Below are 22,632 nucleotides of genomic sequence, written 5' to 3' on the forward strand. Positions count from 1 at the left end.
GATATAGTTTTGACGTCTGACAAACGTCAAGGAAGTCTCTTTGTTGTATCAACATGGTTACCCGACTCACAATACGTATTAATATAAGTTTACTCACGGTTTTGATTTGATTTTATATCTATTTTCTATCTATAGTTCTCAAATCTAGTTCGGGATGATAATCCCATGGTTTTGAATCTATATCTAGTACAGGTGATAGTCCTATGGTTTTAAATCTATATTTATCTATAGTTTTGTGTATATCAAACTATCTTATAACTGGTACGGGATAGTAATCCCATGATTTTCAGTTAATAAGTTTATGTGTAAAACTATACAATGTGGTCTTTAACTAGAACTTTACTTTTAGGAAAATATAGGATTTTCCTGGGATAACAATTATACATAACCAGAAATCGTGTAAGAAAACAGTTAACTAAACACTACTTTTAAGAAAATTTGGGATTTTCTTGGATTCATAACTTTTTCGGAAAAAAAAGGGAACTTAAACATTTTCAGAAAAACAAAACACTTATGAATTCACCAACTTTATGCTGATTTTCAAACTGCTTGTATTCTCAGGTCCACCTTAGACAGGTACCCGATGATCCATTTTGGCAAAGACGGAGTGCGTAGAAGACACGTCCTACTTTTGTTCATATATACTATGTATCACACTTGTACAACTTTACTTTTGAACAAATGTAAACTTTTATATGTAATGTAATGGTTGTTTACTTTGCTTACTATGTGCATTGGATTTGATACTCAACGTGGAGTCAACCCCAGAAATGTTTCCGCCTTCGGTTTTCGGGGTGTGACAGATTGGTATCAGAGCCTTTGTTTATAGTGAACTGAGTATACCAAACCTTACATGGTATAAGACTATAAACACTAAGGGGCCTAAGTGCTCTGAACTAAAAGTATACCTTAAAATATAAGTATTTTCAAAAGTATACAAGTATATCGAACCATCGAAATCCGTAACTACAAATAGAACGAAACATAAGTAAATGGGTGTTGTATGCTGCGGTTAAACCTGGGCAGTTATGTAGTCGTGTCTAGGATCAATATAGCCTGGCCAATTATATTCATTCGAGACACGGCCAACATGTGCTTGGGAGTGACTGTGGTATGCGGCATGCCTAAAACTTACCCTAATATCCCAAACATCGAACCGTGGTCGTAGCAAATCATGAAATACTATGGGAGTATTTCTCATGCCAATGCTTGTTAGAGTCCTCAATCGAGCGTTGTTCCCTGATCATTTCTCTAGCGATAAATTATCTATTTTGCTAACTCCTTCCTGTTTCATCGCTTATTCGGAATATATAACCGTCATATCTCTTGATTCAATTCGGAGGACTTATCATCCTCTCTTTCCTGATCTTATTAGATCAAGATGCCTCCAAGAAAGAGACCCAGCTCAAAGACCAACAACAACCCTCCTCCGCCACCACCTTCTTTTCAAATCGATCTGGTAACCCTTTAGACACTTTTTACTGTCGCAGTGACAGCAACCATGTCACAAAGGAACCCCAGTAGTTCAGGAGGTGATCCCCAACCCTAGAACCTAGAAGATAGTCAGGGACACCGAAAAGGGGGTTCTTATACAGACTTCATGAACGCAAAACCCACATCCTTCGATGGAACTGGAGGTGTCATTTCCCTAACTCCATGGTTTGAGAAAATCGAATCTATTTTTGAAATTTGTGCTTGCTCTGAGTCGGATAAAGTGATGTTCGCCGCTTGTACCTTCACCGATAAAGCCTTAACTTGGTGGAACGGACGAGTCAAATCCTTAACTTTACCTGTAGCTAATGCTATGGGTTGGGAGGCCATGAAGGATCTTCTCCTTGCTGAGTACTACCCACGGGGCTAGATGCAAAAGTTAGAACATGAACTATGGAATCTAAAGATGCAAGGTTCCGACATAGCCGCCTACACTTCAAGGTTTGACGACTTGGCGCTACTTTGCCCGGGAATGGTTACCCCGGAGAGTAAGAAGATAGAGAGATTCATCTGAGGGTTGACCCAGCCAACAAAAGGAAACGTCTTAGCTGCGAGGCCGGATACTTACGACAGCGCCAAATGCCTTGCGCAAATTCTGATCGATCACAAAGATAACCCTGATGAGGAGGCCGCCGCTCCGGAGCTAACTAAGAGTAGTGGTGGAAGTAAAAAGAAATTCTGGAACAAGAGGAAGGCCTAAATTACACAGGGATCTTCTAAGAAACAGCAAACAATAGCAATCCACGCTGCTACTGTCCCTACTGCCGTCCCTGTCGTTGGATCTACAGCCCAGACTCTTACCAGTGGATACACTGGTACCCTTCCTTGGTGCACAAAGTGCAGCTACCATTACCGTACTCCTGGTCCATGTCGTGAAAGATTCTGTGATAACTGTGGCAAGAAGAGCCACCTTGCTCGAACCTGCAGGAAACCAACCAAATCAACAAACCAATCATCCGGAGCAGGTATCAGTCGGGCCTGCTACGGTTGCGGCGATGTAGGGATTTCAAGAGAAATTGCCTTAAAGCAGCAGCAGCTGGCAACGCTGTAAGAGTCCTAGCTATAGGACAAGGTGAGGCAGCCACTGATCCCACCGTTGCCACAGATATATATATTCTTCCTCGACAGCTCTTATACTCACAATCCTTTTTGATTATATGGTCGAAAGAAAATTTGTTATCCATTCAATTAAAACATCACCTTAACCTTAGTCCTCCATTAGTAACCGAAATGTCAACCGTCGAGGTGTCTAACAACGAGAAAGAGAACATTAACGATATATTCGTGGGTTGAACTCTTACCCTCAGCAATCATTCTTTTCCTATCGATCTTATGCTGTTTTTGCAATTAAGAACTTTGAAATATTCATTGGCATGGATTGATTGAGTCTCAATCGTACTGATATCCTTGTTCCAAAAAATCTATTCATCTCAGCCTTCCCCCGTCCAAACTCTTAACATCGGAGACGATAAACTTAGTTCCAGCTGTTGTACCATTTCGTATGTCAAAAGCCCGAAGGGCTTCTCAAAAGAGTATGCCATAATTTCCTAGCCTAATTGACCATTGAGAAACAGGAAGTGCATCCCCTAAGTCTACAATTTTACTAGCGTCTTTCCCCGAAGAGCTTCCCGGAATTCCTCCCGAGTGTCGAGTCAAGTTTCGCATCGACCTAATTCCTGGAACTACCCTCGTAGTCAAACCCCCATGTCGATTAGCACTAGCAGTAATGCAGGAGTTAATTAGTCAACTTGATGAGTTGATCATCAAAACTGATATCCTCTTTCCTCGAATAGATAACCATTTCGATCCACCTCAGAGAACCAACCACTTCTCAAAGATAAACCTTACGACAAGATACCATCAACTACGAGTCCACGAGAGTGATGTTCCTTAGACAGTATGTTGGACTCGATACGGTCACTATAAGCTCGTAGTGATGCCCATCGATCAAACCACTTCCCTTGGTCATGTAGTAGACAATGAAGACATACGTGTGGAATCCTCGTAAGATCAAGAAAATAGAGAAGTAGTCGGCACCGAAGACACCCACAGAAACCCATCAATTCTTGGGTCTCACTGGCTACTATTGCAGGTTCATCAAAAAATTTTCCTGAATCGCCAAAACCCTAACCATTCTGACACAAAAAGGTGTACCTTCTTGTTGGAGGTCCTACTCTAGAGAGACATGTTACGCTTTGGAAACAATGGAAAACTCAACCCGTGGTACATTAGACTCTTCGAGATCCCCATTAGGATCGATTCCGTAACCTTCAAACTCCGACTACCTTCAGAACTTAACAGCATCCATCCGGTATTCCACGTTTTTATTCATAAGAAGTGCCTACTCGACGAAACCCTAGTAATCCCTTCGATGTGACCGAAACCAGCGACAGTCTGAACCTCATGGAGAAATCAATCGAAACCATAGATCGAGAGATTAAACATACGAAACCAAAAACGTATCCCGATAACGAAGGTTCGCCGGAATGCCATACGAAGACACAAATTCATTAGGAGCATAAAGATCTGATAAAAATTGAAGTATCCGTATCTCTTTCGAAATCCGTGAGTCGCATTTAAAGTTTGAATTTCGGGACGAAATTCCCTCTAACGGGGGGATAATGTGACAACCCGAAGTTTGTCCATCGACGTAACCCATTCTGTCCATAAAAATTCGTCTCTTTCGAATTGTTTCCGTTTAAGTTTTAAATTAAGTCGTTATTTTTTTAGATTTATATTATGACTTAATGAATGTCTAAACATGTTTAGAACTCATTTTAACACTCCATATTAGTAATCTGAAACATTTTAGTTTCAACCATATCGGGTTACGACAACTTAATCGGGTGCGACCAAAAGCCACGTCTAACGTCGGTATCGGGTAGAATTCCACCGTGTCCAAAACTTAGAACATATTTAAAGGGGATTAAACTTCCATTTGAATATTTTGCTCCTTCTCACTATACTCTCTCTAACCTCTCTCCTCAAACCAAAGAACTAGGTCCAAAAACTCCAATTTAAGGCTTCAAATCTTTGAGGTAACTTCCCTAACTCATAGTATAGCACCATTAGCCTTCAATTTCGTGATTAATCTTTGGAAAAGGACCATTTTCATGTGTTTATGGCCCTGGAGCATGCTTGGGCCGTAAACACAAATATAAGGGGTTTTTGAGCCTTTAAACCCTTCCAAACCAACTTTAGGACTTAGATATGAATTAATGACTTACCAATTCGGACTTAGAACACCTTAAACATGGTTTTTGAGGAGTAAACATGAGTTTACTGCCCAAGAACATGCTTGGGCCGTAAACTCATCATTCATGGAGAATAAACTCATTTCAAGTGTTTGAAATGCCATTTAAACACACCATTAGCCTTGGAATAAATCCTAGAACCAACCAAAATTAGTTTGGGGACCTTAAACATAATAAAAACCCTTCATTTGAGAGTTTACGGCCATAACCCCCCAAGAATTGGTTCCAGGGCCGTAAACTCATTTAGACAAGTCAAATGATGCCCAAACTTCATTCTAAGGCTTGTAAAATTAGTTTGAATCACATGTGATTGATCTAAAGCCACCAAATCATCAATATAAGAGGGGTATACGAGCTTACGGCCGTAAACTCCATGTTTAGGGCCGTAAACTCCCTTTGATGGTGTTATTGGTGACTTAATTCATTCCTAAGCCTTAGATAAATTCATCCCAACATTTCTCAAGTGTTATCTTACCATTTGGCACCATAAAACCTCACACTCATGAGTTCACGGCCGTGAACTCATATGGTTATGTTCTGAGGGCCGTAAACTCCCTAAGGAGTTTACTCTTGAAGTCCAAACTTGTTATCCAAGCCATACACGTCCGTAGATGTCACCCGGGTCACTCCAAACACTTGATTCGAAGTGTTTTCGCTCATTGGAGTGTATTATCATATCTAATTAGTGTTTTAAAATCTAATTAGATATATTTGTGTATTATTTAATATTACATAGGAACCTTGTGTGTATTCAAGCCTCAATTCGACGTTTAGCACTTTAGTCGACACATTCCACGTCCGGTGAGTTCATACCCCTACCCTTTTTCAATGGTTTTTCAATGTTTTCAGGGGGGAATACAAGCAAAATAGAAATGTTTTCAAAACCTTAAAATGATGTATTTCAATAAATATCTGGCAAACTTATAAATATCTTTACCCCTTATGTATTATGCTGAGCATAAGGGATGTTTTATCAATTACAACTATATGGATTTCAGTAAAGGAAACAATCAAACTAACCAAATTATTGTGGGAATGATTTGGGGATCTTTAGTTCTTGTTTAAATGCGTACTGATATATATAAAGTTATTAGATATACTATGTCTGATTCAGTTTATCTCTGTTTAAATTCAGAATATATATTGCCAGATAACTTCATTGTATGTAACTATATTCATTGTATTATGTTTCATATCGTTTAGTATGTTTGATATCATTTGAGAATATCGTGAATAATTTAGTACTAGTTTGTGAGATTTGTCATTACCCTTTTGGGTTATTAGTAAATCCTCCCTGGAAGTGTAACCAGAGTCTCCTGGAGGGAGAGCGTGGAATTTATGAATAGATCTATTCAGGACTGACAATCCCACACCTTAACTGCTAGCTACAGTTAGGCGGGCAAGCCTGGGGTGACAAATTCTTGGATATAGTTTCGACGTCTGACAAACGTCAAGGAGGTCTCTTTGTTGTATCAGCATGGTTACCCGACTCACAATACGTATTAATATAAGTTTATTCACGGTTTTGATTTGATTTTATATCTATTTTCTATCTATAGTTCTCATATCTAGTTCGGGATGATAATCCCATGGTTTTGAATCTATATCTAGTATGGGTGATAGTCCTATGGTTTTAAATCTATATTTATCTATAGTTTTGTGTATATTAAACTATCTTATAACTCGTACGTGATAGTAATCCCATGATTTTCAGTTAATAAGTTTATGTGTAAAACTATACAATGTGGTCTTTAACTAAAACTTTACTTTTAGGAAAATATAGGATTTTCCTGGGATAACAATTATACATAACCAGAAATCGTGTAAGAAAATAGTTAACTAAACACTGCTTTTAAGAAATTATGGGATTTTCTTGGATTCGTAACTTTTTCGGAAAACAAAAAGGGAACTTAAACATTTTCAGAAAAACAAAACTCTTATGAACTCACCAGCTTTATGCTGATTTTCAAACTGCTTGTATTCTCAGGTCCACCTTAGACAGGTACCCGATGATCCATTTTGGCGAAGACGGAGTGCGTAGAAGACACGTCCTACTTTTGTTCATATATACTATGTATCACGCTTTTACAACTTTACTTTTGAACAAATATAAACTTTTATATGTAATGTAATGGTTGTTTACTTTGCTTACTATGTGCACTGGATTTGATACTCAACGTGGAGTCAACCCCGAAAATATTTCCGCCTTCGGTTTTCGGGGTGTGACAATATCGGGTACTCTTCCGAAGGTCGTTTAAATATTAGTTATATAACATGTGTACTTATATAGTCATAAAGGCCCTTCCAGTTCATCCCATGCCCTTGGGTAGCAAGGGTATACATCCATGTCCATACGTACCAGTTAGATTACTAGTAAACTACCATATGGGTAGTTTAGGAAGATTCTAGAACTATTACTAGAACGCGATATCATACAATGAGTCAGTTCATTCATGAGTCAATACTTTTTAGAACATTACAATACATTACTATACTTGCTAGATAGAGAGAGCATACATTACAGCTAGAACATCACAGTACATTACTATACTTGCTAGATAGAGAGAGAACACACATTACAGCTAGCACACGTAGAACATTTCAGCACATTACATATACATTACATTACTATGAGAACATATACAACTATACTAGAAGAAGAACATATACAACTATACTAGAGGAAGAACATATACAACTATACTAGAGAGAGAACATATACAACGATACTAGAACGAGTAACAATACATTACATATACATAAATACGTTGACAAAATTGTGATCCACTATATCGGAGCATTTTTTAAATTTCATGGCCTGAGTTGTAGCTAGAGTCTCTTGGATGGAGAGCGTGAGTTTGCGTATAGATCTATACCGGATTGACTATCCTACACCTTGCTGCTAGCTACAGTAGGACCTGCAGGTCTGCGGGTGCCAAACGTCATTTCTTTTTACGACCATACTTTTGTCGTTGTTACCAGTCGATAGTATGGTACAATTAATCACATGATACCTTAATATAAATCCGGTTTAAGGTAGTTAGTACAGCAGTAGTTCCTATAATACAACACTACAGTACTACATTCATTTCCCCCTTACATATATTTAGTGATCATTTCACTTAAACATTAGATGTACAAACTATATTTTGTTAATGATAGTTACACTTGGGAAAATTACACACTTTTACAAAGAACGAACATTTAGAACAGTTAAGTCTTGTTAGAATACTACATTGAGAATAGTTAGGTCTTGGTAGAAGACACCCTTATATAATAGTAGGAATTATAGGGATTTCTAGGGTTTTTCAAACGTTTACAGTTGTTTTACAAACATTTTTACACTTACAGTTCATATTCATTTTCCATACTTACAGTTCATATACACACAATTTCTTACATATACATTAAGACGCTAAAATACTTATGATCTCACCAGCTTCAAAGCTGATACTCTCTTTCAAAATAACTTGTATCCTCAGGTCAACCATAGACAGGTACCGATGCAAGGTTTAGAGAAGATGGAGCTCGTTCAAGACTCATCTTTCATTTTGATTTATGCTTTAGTGTTTATCAAAATTTGACAGAACACACTTGTATAATAATTATATTATTAATGCAATAGATGATGTTGTTTCTTGTTTAGTACTTTTCATTGTTGTGATACTGTACATGACGTCCTCCGCCCCAGAACGTTTCCGCCGTTCTTGGTTTTGGGGTGTGACATGAAGGCTGGTAAGAGGCCAAGCTCATGGGACTTAATGAGCTTATATAGGGTTTAAACCCTAAAAATTAGGGTTTCAAGTTGGCCAGATTACGCCTAGCGTAACCCCGTGTACGCCCAACGTATGTGGGCAATGCCCACGACCATCAGCAGCTAGTACACTAAGCGTACACTATGGTACGCCCCGCGTACTAGCCTCAAGGACCAAAAATGCGATTGTTTAAATTACAAAGGGATAAAAGGAAACATACCCATTTCATGTGTTACAGATCTTGTAATCGCTAATATCACTCAACATTTAAGGAAAGGGTTCCATCTTTAAGGAACAACAATCGATGAGTAGCAAGGATTTATCTAATTACTAAAGCGGATTGATCTATATTGCATTCTTAATGTCTCGAGATGCTCATGACCCACAAGCTCAATTATCCTAGAACATTCGTAGTTAGTTATCTTGGAAAATTTGTTGTTCAAATGGTGTTGCATGTATCAGGGAAATGGAAGATCACCTTAGGGTGATGCTTGGTATACACGAATTCAACATGCATGGTAAATTATTGGCCTACCGCTAGTCGATGTTAAAGTAGAAAGAGATCCTTTATATAGTCAAAGGGTTGTAGCATGGTGATGAAGCTGGAAAATAAAATAGGTGTGCAATCCTCTAACCTAAATCGAGGAGAAAAGAGGCTTCCATTACAATAACTGTTTTCTTTAAAGACCTTAAAATACAACAAAAACACCCAATAGAGTATACTTTCAAATTTATCATTTTATTTGGATATATGTGGAAAAAAACGAACTTGGGTGTCGTTTAACCAAAAAATATAGAAAGATTTGTTATCGTACTCAAGTTAATAATCAACATGAAAGGACTTTATTGAACACCCAAATTGTGTTTTGACATACACATGTAAATGAAAAAAAAACGCTAAGAAAACATCCAGATTTTATTTTAGAGAATACTTGATCAAGGAAAATATCATATTACTTTGAATTAGTATGATTAGAAATATGTGACGTCCATATCAAAATGAACAATATTAAAGAGAGAATGAAAAACTGAATAAAACAAATACTAAATAAAAGTCTAATCCAAGTTGACAAGCATGACATAATACATTAGATTCAGTTTGATTACATGAAATAAACCTACATGACACTAAAGACCGGAGCACTTAATTGCAAGGATGGTCGAGTCGTTTGTAACATTCATAAAATTCTTGAAAATTTTAAACTTTTTAAACAAACCCAAAACCATCATTGTTTACAAATTGTTTTCAAAGTAAGTTTCACATCAGAGAAATCCCAAAATCATAAAATAAAAACATGAGGAGGTGAACGATCACACATTCTCCTTGCTGCGATCCTCTGAGGTACCTAAAACACAATCCAAAACTGTAAGCCCAAAGTTTAGTGATTTTCCCCCAAAATACTACCACAACACATAACAATAGATATCACAACAACAACATGCATATAGAACTTTCAGTGCGTCTGGACCGCTGCACTGAGCCTTCAGCCTGTCTAGATTATTCTCCGAACCTTCGACCTGACTGGTCTGCCTCATAGGTCTTTAGTCTATCCGGGTCACTCTGGGTCTGTTGGCCTTCAGCACAAAGCAGTATCGCCTCAACCCAAGCACTCACACATGTCATCATATACATAACTCAAAAACATATACTCACTCAACAGACAAACACAGATCTTACAGATCAATAAACATAGCATTATCATATCTACCAGGATACAGATCTAACAAATCACTATAATATTTAATCATGCAATAATCACGATAATCATTCCAAAAGGGTCGGCCTTGGTGCCTTCGACCCAACAAGTATAGTGAGGAACACTCACCTCTAAAATGTCAAGCTGCACTGAAATCCCCGACTGCTAACTCACGGAGGGTCCCGAACTATCACATAAAAAAACATCAAACTAACAATTGGAATACCATCCTTGACTAAGGGCCCATACTTACGATAAATGTCCATTTTACCATTTTCCTAATTGGGCCAAAGCACAAGTCCAAATCTCGATAAAAAAAGGTCCAAATTACTTCAAGGACCATAATTGATCCAAACCTATTGGGTCCACTAAGGCCCAATATACAACCCTAGGCCCGATAGGGCAAGTCAACAAGGAGTCTAATACATCAAAGTCCTTAGTCCAACACGTGACATCCCCTAATTTCTACGCCAGAAAAGACTGATTTAGTTTATGCTTTTAAAATAAAATCAGAGTAATTTTCCAAAAGATGTTGCAGAATTTGTTCCCAAAACAAAATATAATAAAAATTTAACAAAACATTTATTAAAGAAATAAATATTTTCATTATATATCAGAAAACCTCGGGATTTCATGTTCTGAAACAGACCGAAAGCATAAACAATAAATTATAAGCCTTACAACAAATATTTACAACTACTGGCTTATAATTCAAAAATCCCTCTTCAACCTCCAAACTACGCTCGGGGTCCACTACCTGTAATACAGAAAACTGAGTGGGTCAGGCTTGGGAGCCTGGTGAGGATATAGGGTTTTCAACCCACAATAAATAAATTTATTAATTTCATCAAACAACAATAACCCTGATTACCCATTCCCGTTATTCTCACTTTACGTCCCTAAACACCTTTCATAAGGACCCAGTCTAAGAATTTTCATCAAGGTGACAACACTGCTTTAGGGGATTCCTCAACAATTTATGTCAAATAAGGCAACCATGTGGGGGATGGAGTATTCCATTGAACACTAAGTTCACAAACAGCTACAGGTTGCGAGCCTGCCAGCGTTCCACCGGACTGTCTAGAAAAGTTTGTGGTCGTCATCTATACTCCGTTAGATGACTGAAACAACAACAATATCGAGGTCTCTCATCATTTTAACACACAAAAACTATTTCATCTACCCATGTTATACCCAACATATTTATAGATAAAAATACATATATAGTTTAAATCATTTTAAAACTTGTATAAAACATTCATTCAACACTCATCTTAAATAAACAAACAATATAATTACACGTAGCACATATTTTATATAAAATACTTTATATCTATGTGTAAAGTGAAAGTGACTACACCCTCACTTGTTTTAATGAAAATTGGGCAGCACCTCGTTTCTTAAAATGATCGTTTCCGATAAAACCATGATGTTTTCCCAAAAACCGGGCTCCACACGGGCAGAGTTTCGACTCGACAAACTCTTTTTCTTGGAGACTTCAGGGCTCTGGAACTTGCTTCGGGTGCTAGGACGATAAACTAGGCTTCGGGGGTATTTCTTGCAATTTAGGATAGAGTATAAGGGTGAGATAGGTAAAGAGCGTAAACAAAATTCGGGCAGCCTTGAGTTCTATTTATAGTGGCTGAACATCGGGGTTATGATGGGCGTAATGTCCTCGTATGTTGGGCGTACTGCGAGGCGGTCCGGTACTGGGCGTATGGGTGGATCATCTCGGACGCATCGGAGCTATGTACACGCGTCGACCATGCGATGGAGTAGGCTACGTGGCCCAACTCAGACCATGAACACGAGTACGCTGGGCGTACTTCGAATTTCCAAACTTATAAAATTCGTAACTTTCGCATACAAACTCCGTTTTTGACATTCTTTATATCCACACGTATGTGAGACTATGCTCTACAACTTACGTTTAGACTCTGTTGGCTAATTTTGAGTTTAGATTTTAAAGTTATATTTTTTAACAGCCTAGGACAGGAAAAGTCCGTTAAAAATTCATAACTTCTTCCTCCAACATCTGTTTTTGTCTGTCTTTTTACCGTTAAACTATAATCAACAAGATCTTCGATTCTCGTTTAGATTGTTTTTGCTAAAAATCACTCGATCTAAATTCGAGTTTCGGGCTACATACTGCTATGACAATTCTTAGAAAATTCATAACTTCCTCATACGAAGTCAGATTTGGACATTCTTTTTATGCACGCTCTTGGTTTAACGAATACTATGACTTTCATTTAGGTCGTTAAGGCTAAAAAGCACTTTATCGTAAATTCATTTTTTACGTCATACATCGTGTGCCGGTTCTGTCACGAAACTTCGACATGTCATAACTTCTTCGTTATAACTCGGCTTTCGGTACTCTATATGTCTTCGAAATCCTTGTTTCAACCACTACAACTTCATTCTTAGATATCGAGATTATCTAATATTTAATTTTAACGCTTACATTTATTCTTAATTCATTAAATCATAATAATCAAGTAAATAAGCACAAAATTCACATAATTCCTCTTTATTACTTTAAAACGAGTTACAAAGGTTAACCTAGACTATTACATCATCTTTAGTGTTTAGCCTAGAAACACGGGCGTTACACAACATGGTTCCAAACTACCAAGCCCAAAACCTAAAAATCAAGTCCAAGGCAAAAGTCCAAGAAGCCCACCGATGATTTGAACACGTGGCGTTCCTTAGTGGAGCACTAGGCGTTCGTCACCAACCCAGATCGCGAACCATAGTCGGAACGCTGGGCGTTCCTAGACCAAATGCAGAGCATTCGCACGTGAACTTCAAAAAGAAGAATATTAAGCACTTAATGTTTAAAACCACTCGACCAAATCATGGATCCAAGTCCTAAAGAGCATCTAGAACCATACAGTCACTGACTTGGTGACTTTGTATGCCCCAAACGGTCACAACTCCAAAATATAGCATTCAACTTCCATAAAAAAAGATTAATCTCATGCATGGGGCTTATACAACTCTAAAGATGCAAACTTTATGAATCTTTAACCTCACAAACGCCAAGAGGTGCAACTCAAAGCTTCAGGAATGGTCACAAACTACTAGATCTCAACTATGGGACCAAAGATGGACTAACATCCATAAAAACCTAGATCCAAACTGTCCATGAGCAAGATTAGAGATTTATACCTCAAATGAGTTAGAAATGAAACAGAAAACCAAGATCTATGAGCTCCTTCTTGAACCACCAATTTACACCAAGCTTTTCCACCTTGAATGAGCTTCAAACACACACCAAAACACACACAATGGACTCACAATACTCTTGTAGGCTCTATGGTTTTGAGATTAGAGTTTGGCAGCTATGGAGGCAGGAAATGAGGTCAACACTTGGGACTTAAGGTGTTTAAATATGTCTCAAACCCTAAAAATTAGGGATTGATCTCAATGCGTGAACGCCCTGTTTTCCCTAAGGCCAAAAGCAATAACAAAATATATAAGGGACCAAAAATGGAAAAATACCTGAATCGGGTGTTGCATCCCTGATGCCAAAGGACGAACCGAAGGTACACAAAATCTTTCAGAGAAGTTGTCATGTTGAATCTCACCAAAACTATCATATTGAAGAAGAATTTGATGTTTCCAATAGTCTTTCATAGAAAAACCAAATTAATCAAAATTTAGTTATATATATATATATATATATATATATATATATATATATATATATATATATATATATATATATAAAAGTGTGAGTAAACTGATAAAAAAAGATTAGATTTTGCTAATATTTAGGGGTGATAAGATATTTTGTATTCAAAGTGTTTTTTAGGAATATGGTATAATTTTATGACATCTTTGAATCATGGTTGTTAAGATCCTGATTTTGATCTTAAGATCCTTTAAGAAAAAAAAAATTTCAGATAATATGATCGATCTCGAAGCAAGATATCTATGATCTTAGGATTTCGATTTGGATCATAATATCTTATTCCATTGCGGTCTCTCATCTTTAGTAATTATTCTATAGTTTAGTCTTTAGTCTTCCAAACCCTAGGAAATTTGTCCATTTTTATCAAAAATCTTATACAGAGCCTATAAATTGTTAATTAAGGCTCATAAGTTTGTAAATTCAACTTGAAATTGAGCATTGCAGACCGGAGGAATCCTTATAGACCATCTCATCTTCATCCATTCATCTCAAATTAGCTACATATATAATTAGGCCAAGCAAGATAATCCATTTCCAATGTTGAGCATTTCTCTATACATGGTTACCATAATCTTTTTTTTCCCTTTTTTTAAAGATGTTTTCTTCTTAATTGTTGTTTTTCATTTATAAGTTATGGTTATTGCTTAAAAAGTTAAAATTAATTATATTGAAAATAATATGCAATAAATAAACAACTTAAAGTACTATTGAAAACGTGTAAGACTATAAGGCCACCCACAAAAATCCATAAAATGTCTAATTAAATAATAATACTTATTGGATAAAGTTTATTTTTTATTCAACCAAATAAACAAGTAAATAAAATCGGTTTGTTTGTTTATACATAATCAATCAAATTAAACGAATTGGTTATTTAATAATTAAATAAAGATGTTTTATTTGAAAGGCCAACCTATAACACGCCATGACATGTTCTCCACAAAGGCCAACTCCATGTTATCTTCAAACTTTCTTCTACGACGTCCTCTCATTTTTATACCATCAATGGTAATTAACTTCGCCTTCTCGGAGAGCCGTTGGAGGCCTCCTCTAGATGTGTGTAAACATCCATAATCTTCATTCCCTTAACACATTTCTAGTTGCCTTTATAGTGGTGTTGATTATGATGACAAATGTAGAATCAGAAAGATTTAGTGAATCATCATACAAATCATGAACATAAGAAGTAAATAAATCGTTTTAAGCTTTCATTAGTTTGATTAGAAAGATTACAAATGGATTTGCAATAATTCTCTCTAAAACTAATGCTTTCCAAATCATTCATTACATAATAGGAGTCATTCACTTCCTATTTATAGGAAGGATTCAACTCATTTACACATATAAAAAGGTAAACCAGAACACTCTACATCCAAGCATAACTTTACACACTAACAACCCTATTTGGAATTCTATCCAACAAAGTTCTACTTCATATTCATCATAACATCCTTATTTTCACAGCTTCCATCTTACTCTAAGCGGTCCTTCATCGGCCAAAATTTGGCGCCATATAATATCATTAGGCCGAACTACCATCCTATGGAATTTTCCCAGTAGTTTAAATGGGATATGCTTCTCGCACGAAACAATTGAAGCCGCCATCCATTTTAGTCAACCAACCTTGATTCGGTGGGTAAATGCACTATTATTTATGGATCATAGACCCCAGATCTTTTACCAATTCATGAGTCGTTTACAACACGAAATAGATTAGGGGTCCATATGTCTTATTTTTAAAGTTGGGTGGCTTCTATGCAACTTGTTAATAGTATTCAGTCGTAAGTAGTTACCGATGTGGCGTTAACTCTCTCTCTCTCTCTCTCTCTCTCTCTCTCTCCAACTTCGCCATTGTTTATTGCTTGAGCTATCACCGATGGTTCTACGGAATGTGTTAGCGGCAATGTTTCTCACGGCAGTCATTACATTCCCTTCCTCCGAATCCTCTTCTGTCGCCGAAGATGCATACCCATCTTCATTTACCGCCGCCATGACATCCTGCGACCTCGACGAGGGCGGCAGACTCTTCCCCTATCCGCAGAGAAGTCTACGATGAGGGTCGTATCATTGACATAAGTCACCGTTACCACCCTGACATGCCTTCATGGGGATCGGACGACGGCCTTGGAGAGTTCCTCTGGCTTCCGGCGAGTATCGAAGAACGGCTCACTCGCCAACTATTCCGAGATGAAAATCCCGACTCACACAGGGACACACGTGGATGCTCCAGGGCACGTGTACGATCACTATTTTGATGCGGGTTTCGATGTTGACACGCTCGACCTTCATGTTCTTAATGGTGAGTGTACTCTTTTTGATTTAATGCCTTAATGAAACTTGGAGCTTTGTTAAAAATACTATATTTTTAGAGGGACAACAGAAATAATTTCCAGATTCATGACAAAATCTGTTTCATTTCTACATTCAAAAGAGTAATAAGTCTGACGGAAGGAGTCAAAGTTTTGTTGTTTTGGGATAAATAAAGTAAGGGATTTATGTGGTAGGCTTTCAACATCCAAAAAACAACCTAACTTCAACTCTTTGACTTCTGACCACCAATACTAACTGTCTACATCACTTTGAACATGGATCCTTTGATTTTCTTGAACTTCTTTTCTCTGCATAAATTTCTTGAATTTGAGTAAGAGTTCATACAACGTGGCATAAGGTTAATCAGTCACACGTCATGTGATTTATCCAAACTATTCTTGGATTTTGCCGACTTCTAGTGGGGACAAATTTGATGTGCTCATAAATGACGGAAGCGTGAAAGTGAAAGGTGATACTTTTCAACCATAATCGGCCAATTCAATTCAACGAATGTTATATTATCTATATTTAACCTCTTCCAAAAGACCCTCTCAAGTCTCAAGAGCCTATCAAGAAAGATGAGCCCTAAGTTGATATTTCTCTTGCTTGTTATATCTTATGTGTCATCTTCCACACAAGATGGTGACGAGTTGATTCCTCCAAGAGTGGACGTTTATGAAAGTGGGAAAATTTACGATATTACCCATAGGGTTAGTTCAAGAACACTTTCAGGGATTTATGTTGAAGGAATCGGGGAGTACCTTACACTCTATCTCAGCATGAGAAATGGATCAGATTATAACTTCTCGATCATAAAGTTACCTGCTCATTCTGGAACTCATGTGGATGCACCTGGACATTTTTATGAAAATTATTTTGAAGAAGGGTTTGATGTCGATAGTCTTGACTTAGAAGTACTCAATGGTAGTAAACTAAACTCAAATCCTATTATCTGCTTTTTACTTTTTGTGTATCTGTACTTAATTACCCTTGTCCTTTTACTTTCAGAGTGTATCTTTTTTTTACTTGTTCATTGAAGAAAATTATATTGTATTCCATTTTTTTCTTCACAGGTCCAGCATTATTAGTTGATGTTCCAAGGGACAAGAACATAACAGGTAACATTCTGAAACATAAGTTTCTTTAAGCAACTTATGTTTTCTAATCTTTCTATGAGCTAATTTTTAATAATTTGTTGACTTTTTTCAGCTGAAGTTATGAAGTCCTTGAACATTCCCAAAGGAGTAAAACGTGTGCTTTTCAGAACATTAAACACCGATAGGTAACACTCTTTCACTTTTCTTTTTCTTTTTTATTTTTATTTTAAATAATATTATCCTTTTGAATGGTGAATTTCAGGCAGTTAATGACACAAAAGAGATTCGACACAAGCTATGTGGGATTCATGGAGGATGGAGCCCAGTGGTTGAAAGACAACACTGACATCAAACTTGTTGGTAAAATATTCTCTCATCCAGTTTGGATTTTACAAATATACCCCTGATTTGTGAGAAAAAATGTGTTTGTCATCTATTGCTTGCTAAAATAAGGTATTGGTATTATTTTTATTTTTATTTTTTTAATTTTGTAGGTATTGATTACTTGTCGGTTGCTGCATATGATGATCTCGTTTCCGCACATCTTGTTTTCTTAAAGAATAGGGTAAAGACATATTCTCCCTCTTGCAAAACATAAATGTCTAAAATGCCCTTTAACAAAATTGAACACTGCTACTTTTTGTGGTTTCAGGAAATCATTCTTGTTGAAGGTTTGAAACTTGACGATGTGGAAGCAGGATTATATAATGTCCACTGCTTACCCTTAAGGTTACTAGGAGCAGAAGGATCTCCCATAAGATGCATCCTAATCAAGTAAAGCAAAGCATGTTCATAAATAAACTCTGTTTTCTTTTTCAGCTTCCCTTTGTTTTTTTGACTTTTGTTTGTAAGCTAGCGGTTTATTCTTGCAAAAGTACTAAAACATATAATATGTTTGTGGTTTGATAGAATGATCAGGCTTAGATACATTTGTAAAGAATGTTGGGGAACATTTGAAATACTTAAATAAACAATAGTCATTCTGGATATGAGGAAATTAAGAGAAAAGACCAAATCAACAACGTGTGTTTTAAATTTAGTTACAAGATTATATAACTAAGATCGTGTTGTAGCTGTAGAATTAAAATATTACAAGATTATATAATTGGTCTGTACTCAATGCCTTGCACAATAAGCCCTTTCATTCCAAATGAAGGGGTATCATAAAAGGTCAAATGAAGATCATGGCCAAACTTTTCATCAACAAAACGTTCATAGGCATCACCAAATTGATATTCCAATACTTGTACTTCCATCCAACCATCGTTCCTTTTCTGTGGGAGGCCTTTCAATATTTTGGGTCTACTCAACGGGTTGTGGGTATTTTGATAAGCCTTTGGTTTAATAACCGGTGTTCGGGGACTAAGTAAATATATATACCATGAATAAACGTTTGCATATTTATCACTCCTCACACGCACAGGAGGTTCATGCCAAAAATGGGTTTCTTGTAATTTGTAAACAAGGTAAGCAGCATAGTTTGTTCCAAGTGATTGCATTCTAGGTCTGCAATATATGTGAAAGCTGTCGAAAACTGGATCAAAAGCCACTAGTTTAAATCTGCAAATTAAAAAGACATATATTTATATATAGAAATAGAAGAATAATCTTAATCTGGAGTGCAAAATGGTTTGGAACCTTGATTCGGGTGAAGAAGTCCAGCTCCAACCTTTTTGATCCAAAGCCAGTGTTGCTGATTGCAAAAAGCACTTCTTTCCATTTTTTGCAAGAGAAAACCACTGTGAATTGAATCAATATATGTGTAACTGTGTAAGTACTTGCAAGTAGATGTTGGTTCACAGGTTCAACATTAACAGCTATATTTATGAGAGTAATAGATTGTAGAATTAATGAATCATATATGTCAAATATATATACCAGTTCACCATCATTCATTGGGATGCCCTTGCATAGAATGGAATAGAGCTCGTTTTTTGTTGTACATTGCAAAGCATCTTTTGACCAACAGAATATCTCTTCCCAATCATGTGGCAAATTTAGTTCCCAATCTGTGTCTGATTCTAATATGGATACCTTCTCATCCTCCTCTCGCGCTTTATCTTCCACCTATATATAAAAGATACAAGTATTGGAGTTTGAAGCATAGCAAAAAAATTATAAAAAAAAAAAAAGATAAATTAAATGACTAAAATCGATTTGCGTACTCTCTCTAGGGGTAGAAACACGATGCTATTTACTGCAATTGAATGTGAGCTTTCAAAAGTAATTTCAAGTTCAATAGTTCTCGTGGTGCTGGTAAACTGATACAATTCCGCTATCAACCACCCATCTCCTACGTCATCTGCCAAATATGAAGTCGAATGCTTTGTCTCCCCAGCCAATATGTACTTGAGGATTACATCACAGTCCGTATATTTTAGTTTGGGGTCCAGAAAGAAGAAAAGGTTTACTGTGTATGTGGCATGTAGTGACAAAAATTGTGCTATGACATGTGTTTTGAATTCCTTATAAAAAAATGGTCGGATGTTACGACTTGAAAGTCTGCACCAAAGATAATACATTCCAAATGAAAATATTCTCCGAAGTTAGTTGAAAATCCTCCCAAGTTACTTGAAAATTTAGAGTATTAATTTATATATATATATATATATATATATATATATATATATATATATATATATATATATATATATATATATATATATATATATATATGGAAGAGTTATATGGAAAATGAATGATTATGGCAACACATATTTGAACCAATGAAAACATGACAACACATCACTTCCACAATAACTTCCACAATACATTACTTGTGAAGAAAGAAATAGACACGTGTCATTTGATTATTGGTTCCGGTAGATGTTGCTCTAGTTATTTGTTTTCTATAGAACTCATTCCTATATATATATATATATATATATATATATATATATATATATATATATATATATATATATATACATACACACACACACTAATTTTAATCATACCTAACCTTGTTTCCACGGTTATAACCTAATATATATATATATATATATATATATATATATATATATATATATATATATAGAGAGAGAGAGAGAGAGAGAGAGAGTAAAGTGAATATATCTAACAACCTTATATAAGCTTAGGTACCTAACCACATCATAGTACGTAATTTTGTATCATGCATATTTGCATTGTAATCGTCCAAAGTTCTTAAAATCAAACCTCGTAACTTGATTGCTTCCAAAATCTTTGGACTTTTACCATTATCTTCCTTCAAATGACGTCTTTCTATCGAAGATCCATTGGTGGACTTCATATACTACCGTTACAAATCAAATGATGTAGGAGAAATATAATGGTGAATGTCTGAAAATCTTGAAAGTAAATAAAGTTAAGGGTTGAAGTTTAAGAACTTTAGACGATTTCAATGAAAATATAATGCAAAACAATATAGTATAATGTGGTTAGGTACGTAAGCTTATATAAGGTTGTTAGGTATATTCACTTTACCCGTATATATATATATATATATATATATATATATATATATATATATATATATATATATATATATATATATATATATATATATATATATATATATATATAGTAACTTTGATGTCTTTCCATGAAACAATGGAGTTAATGACATATAGTAGTCTACTCCAGATCTGGACCAATTAAAAGATTATGCTGTTAGTCTATGTTAAGATTCAACACGTGGAGAAAAGTTAAAACCCATACTCGGCATAATCCGTGCAATAGTCAAATGGAGCTTCTGGTTTGCGAATAGCTTCCAAACATTTTCTTGCGAATATCATTTCACAATGTTCTCCATTCTCATTTATAAACCACTGTCCATGCATTAAAAGAAGTCAATTAGTAAGTTGAGGTGATTATGTAAGATAAAGATAAAGATCAGTACGCACATTTATTAGAGAGCCAAGATTTTCTCTAAAATTTAATCTATAATATAATATACTAATTCATATTGATTTCTTATAAAGAATGACATGGCTAGCTAATTAATTACCGTTGTGCCCTTGTCAACTAAGATTCCTTTTAAGAGATGCATCTTTAGCTCCTCAGTAGAGCTGTTGGCAAGAGAAGGCACCGCAGTCTTAATTATCTCTTCATAATCCATTAATGGTTCCACATGGTCACCGATTTCCTGAAACCGGAGTGCAATCTCAAGTTTTTCCACAACGTGAGATATCATTGGCCGTCGTTTACGAGAATGCTGCAAACATCGGTACGCAATTTCTGAAAATGTTTCTAGTGACCCCTGATCCATTTGTTGCTTCAGATCTTCAAAGATAATCTCGTTTAATTTCTTTTGTTTGTAGCTTTTTTTCCACATCCCTACTAAACTCTGAAAACGACCGTTCTTGTATTCGAAGCATAGTCTCCCACACAATACTTCAAACAAGACGACACCAAAAGAGTAAACGTCCGACTCTTTTGTTAGGATGCATGTCTCCATATATACCGGATCTATGTACCCTATGGTACCAACCACATTGGAGATAAGAATTGTGTGTTTCTGATTAGCGGGTCCTAGTTTCGACAGTCCCATGTCAGAAACTTTAGCATTCCAGTTCTCACCTATTAGGATGTTAGAGCTTTTAATATCACGGTGGATAACTCTTTGTTGTGACTCCTTGGGATCATGAAGATAGCACAGTCCAGTTGCAGCCCCAAGGCATATCTTCAGACGTTGCCTCCACGTGAGAGTTGTGGCACTCACATGGCGATCGAGGCTTCCACGAGATGCACGATCGTACACAAGAATTTTCTCTCCATCCTCGTTGCAAAATCCCAACAGAGAGATGAGATTTTCATGTGTGTAACTGGAAAGTATTAGTATCTCTTTCCAGAACTCTGGGTCTCCTTGCCCGTAGTTACGATCTAGACGCTTAAAAGCAACCATCTCTTCCCCATAAGAGTCGGACAATACTCCTTCATACACGTTACCGAATCCACCTTTTCCGATTAGTTTGCTGTTATCAAAGTTGCTTGTTGCCGATTTTATGGCTTCCAGATGGATTTTAAGGTGTTGAAACTCCTTGAGAATGGCATCCATAATTTGTTGATCGATCAACAGGTAATCAATGTTTTTTAAGGGTGTGGTGTGAAAATGTTATTTGTTGATCAATAGGTAATTTTGAAGTTGCGAAGGAAGGGGATGGGGTACTGTTAAATAACATGGAAAACGAACAGCCATGTCTAGGAAAGCCAGGGCAGGACATGTTCCTAGTGATTTCCCGCCCACTTCCTTTTTCTTTTTCTTTCTTTCATTCATACTAACTTTTAAAATTAAATTTTCACATACAAATTTTCCCATATATGTATACTATACGCTTTCTATAAGGAAAT

General features: G+C 36.3%; 2 protein-coding genes across 2 annotated transcripts; one reads left to right on the plus strand and one right to left on the minus strand.

The window, feature by feature from the left end:
• Positions 1 to 16,733: 16,733 nt before the first annotated feature.
• Positions 16,734 to 18,288, plus strand: LOC145053112 (cyclase-like protein 2). The gene is made up of 6 exons (XM_079001097.1): positions 16,734 to 17,128; positions 17,278 to 17,322; positions 17,414 to 17,486; positions 17,564 to 17,661; positions 17,796 to 17,866; positions 17,954 to 18,288. Exons 1-6 carry the CDS (start codon positions 16,783 to 16,785, stop codon positions 18,077 to 18,079), a joined length of 759 nt encoding a protein of 252 aa, XP_078857223.1. The 5' UTR covers positions 16,734 to 16,782; the 3' UTR covers positions 18,080 to 18,288.
• A 99-nt stretch (positions 18,289 to 18,387) lies between these two features.
• Positions 18,388 to 22,562, minus strand: LOC145053111 (uncharacterized). The gene is made up of 6 exons (XM_079001096.1): positions 21,290 to 22,562; positions 21,001 to 21,110; positions 19,467 to 19,803; positions 19,180 to 19,368; positions 18,940 to 19,040; positions 18,388 to 18,861 (listed from the first exon to the last, which is right to left on the minus strand). The coding sequence occupies exons 1-6, from the start codon at positions 22,337 to 22,339 to the stop codon at positions 18,399 to 18,401; spliced, it is 2,250 nt and encodes a 749-aa protein (XP_078857222.1). The 5' UTR covers positions 22,340 to 22,562; the 3' UTR covers positions 18,388 to 18,398.
• Between the last annotated feature and the right edge of the window lie 70 nt (positions 22,563 to 22,632).

Source organism: Lactuca serriola, chromosome 5 (genome assembly GCF_051521515.1).
Source record: "Lactuca serriola cultivar US96UC23 chromosome 5, Lser_US96UC23_V15, whole genome shotgun sequence".
In the NCBI taxonomy this organism is placed as follows: Eukaryota; Viridiplantae; Streptophyta; class Magnoliopsida; order Asterales; family Asteraceae; genus Lactuca; species Lactuca serriola.

What these genes read in the sequence shown, in the direction of transcription:
- LOC145053112 (XM_079001097.1), top strand. Translation starts at nt 16,783, where the DNA reads ATGAGCCCTAAGTTGATATTTCTCTTGCTTGTTATATCTTATGTGTCA. An exon ending in TGACTTAGAAGTACTCAATG is followed by an intron (nt 17,129 to 17,277) that starts GTAGTAAACTAA and finishes TTTTCTTCACAG; the next exon opens with GTCCAGCATTATTAGTTGAT. An exon ending in AGAACATTAAACACCGATAG is followed by an intron (nt 17,487 to 17,563) that starts GTAACACTCTTT and finishes GGTGAATTTCAG; the next exon opens with GCAGTTAATGACACAAAAGA.
- LOC145053111 (XM_079001096.1), bottom strand. Translation starts at nt 22,339, where the DNA reads ATGGATGCCATTCTCAAGGAGTTTCAACACCTTAAAATCCATCTGGAA. An exon ending in TAGTTGACAAGGGCACAACG is followed by an intron (nt 21,111 to 21,289) that starts GTAATTAATTAG and finishes ATGCATGGACAG; the next exon opens with TGGTTTATAAATGAGAATGG. An exon ending in TGTTTCTACCCCTAGAGAGA is followed by an intron (nt 19,369 to 19,466) that starts GTACGCAAATCG and finishes TTTTATATATAG; the next exon opens with GTGGAAGATAAAGCGCGAGA.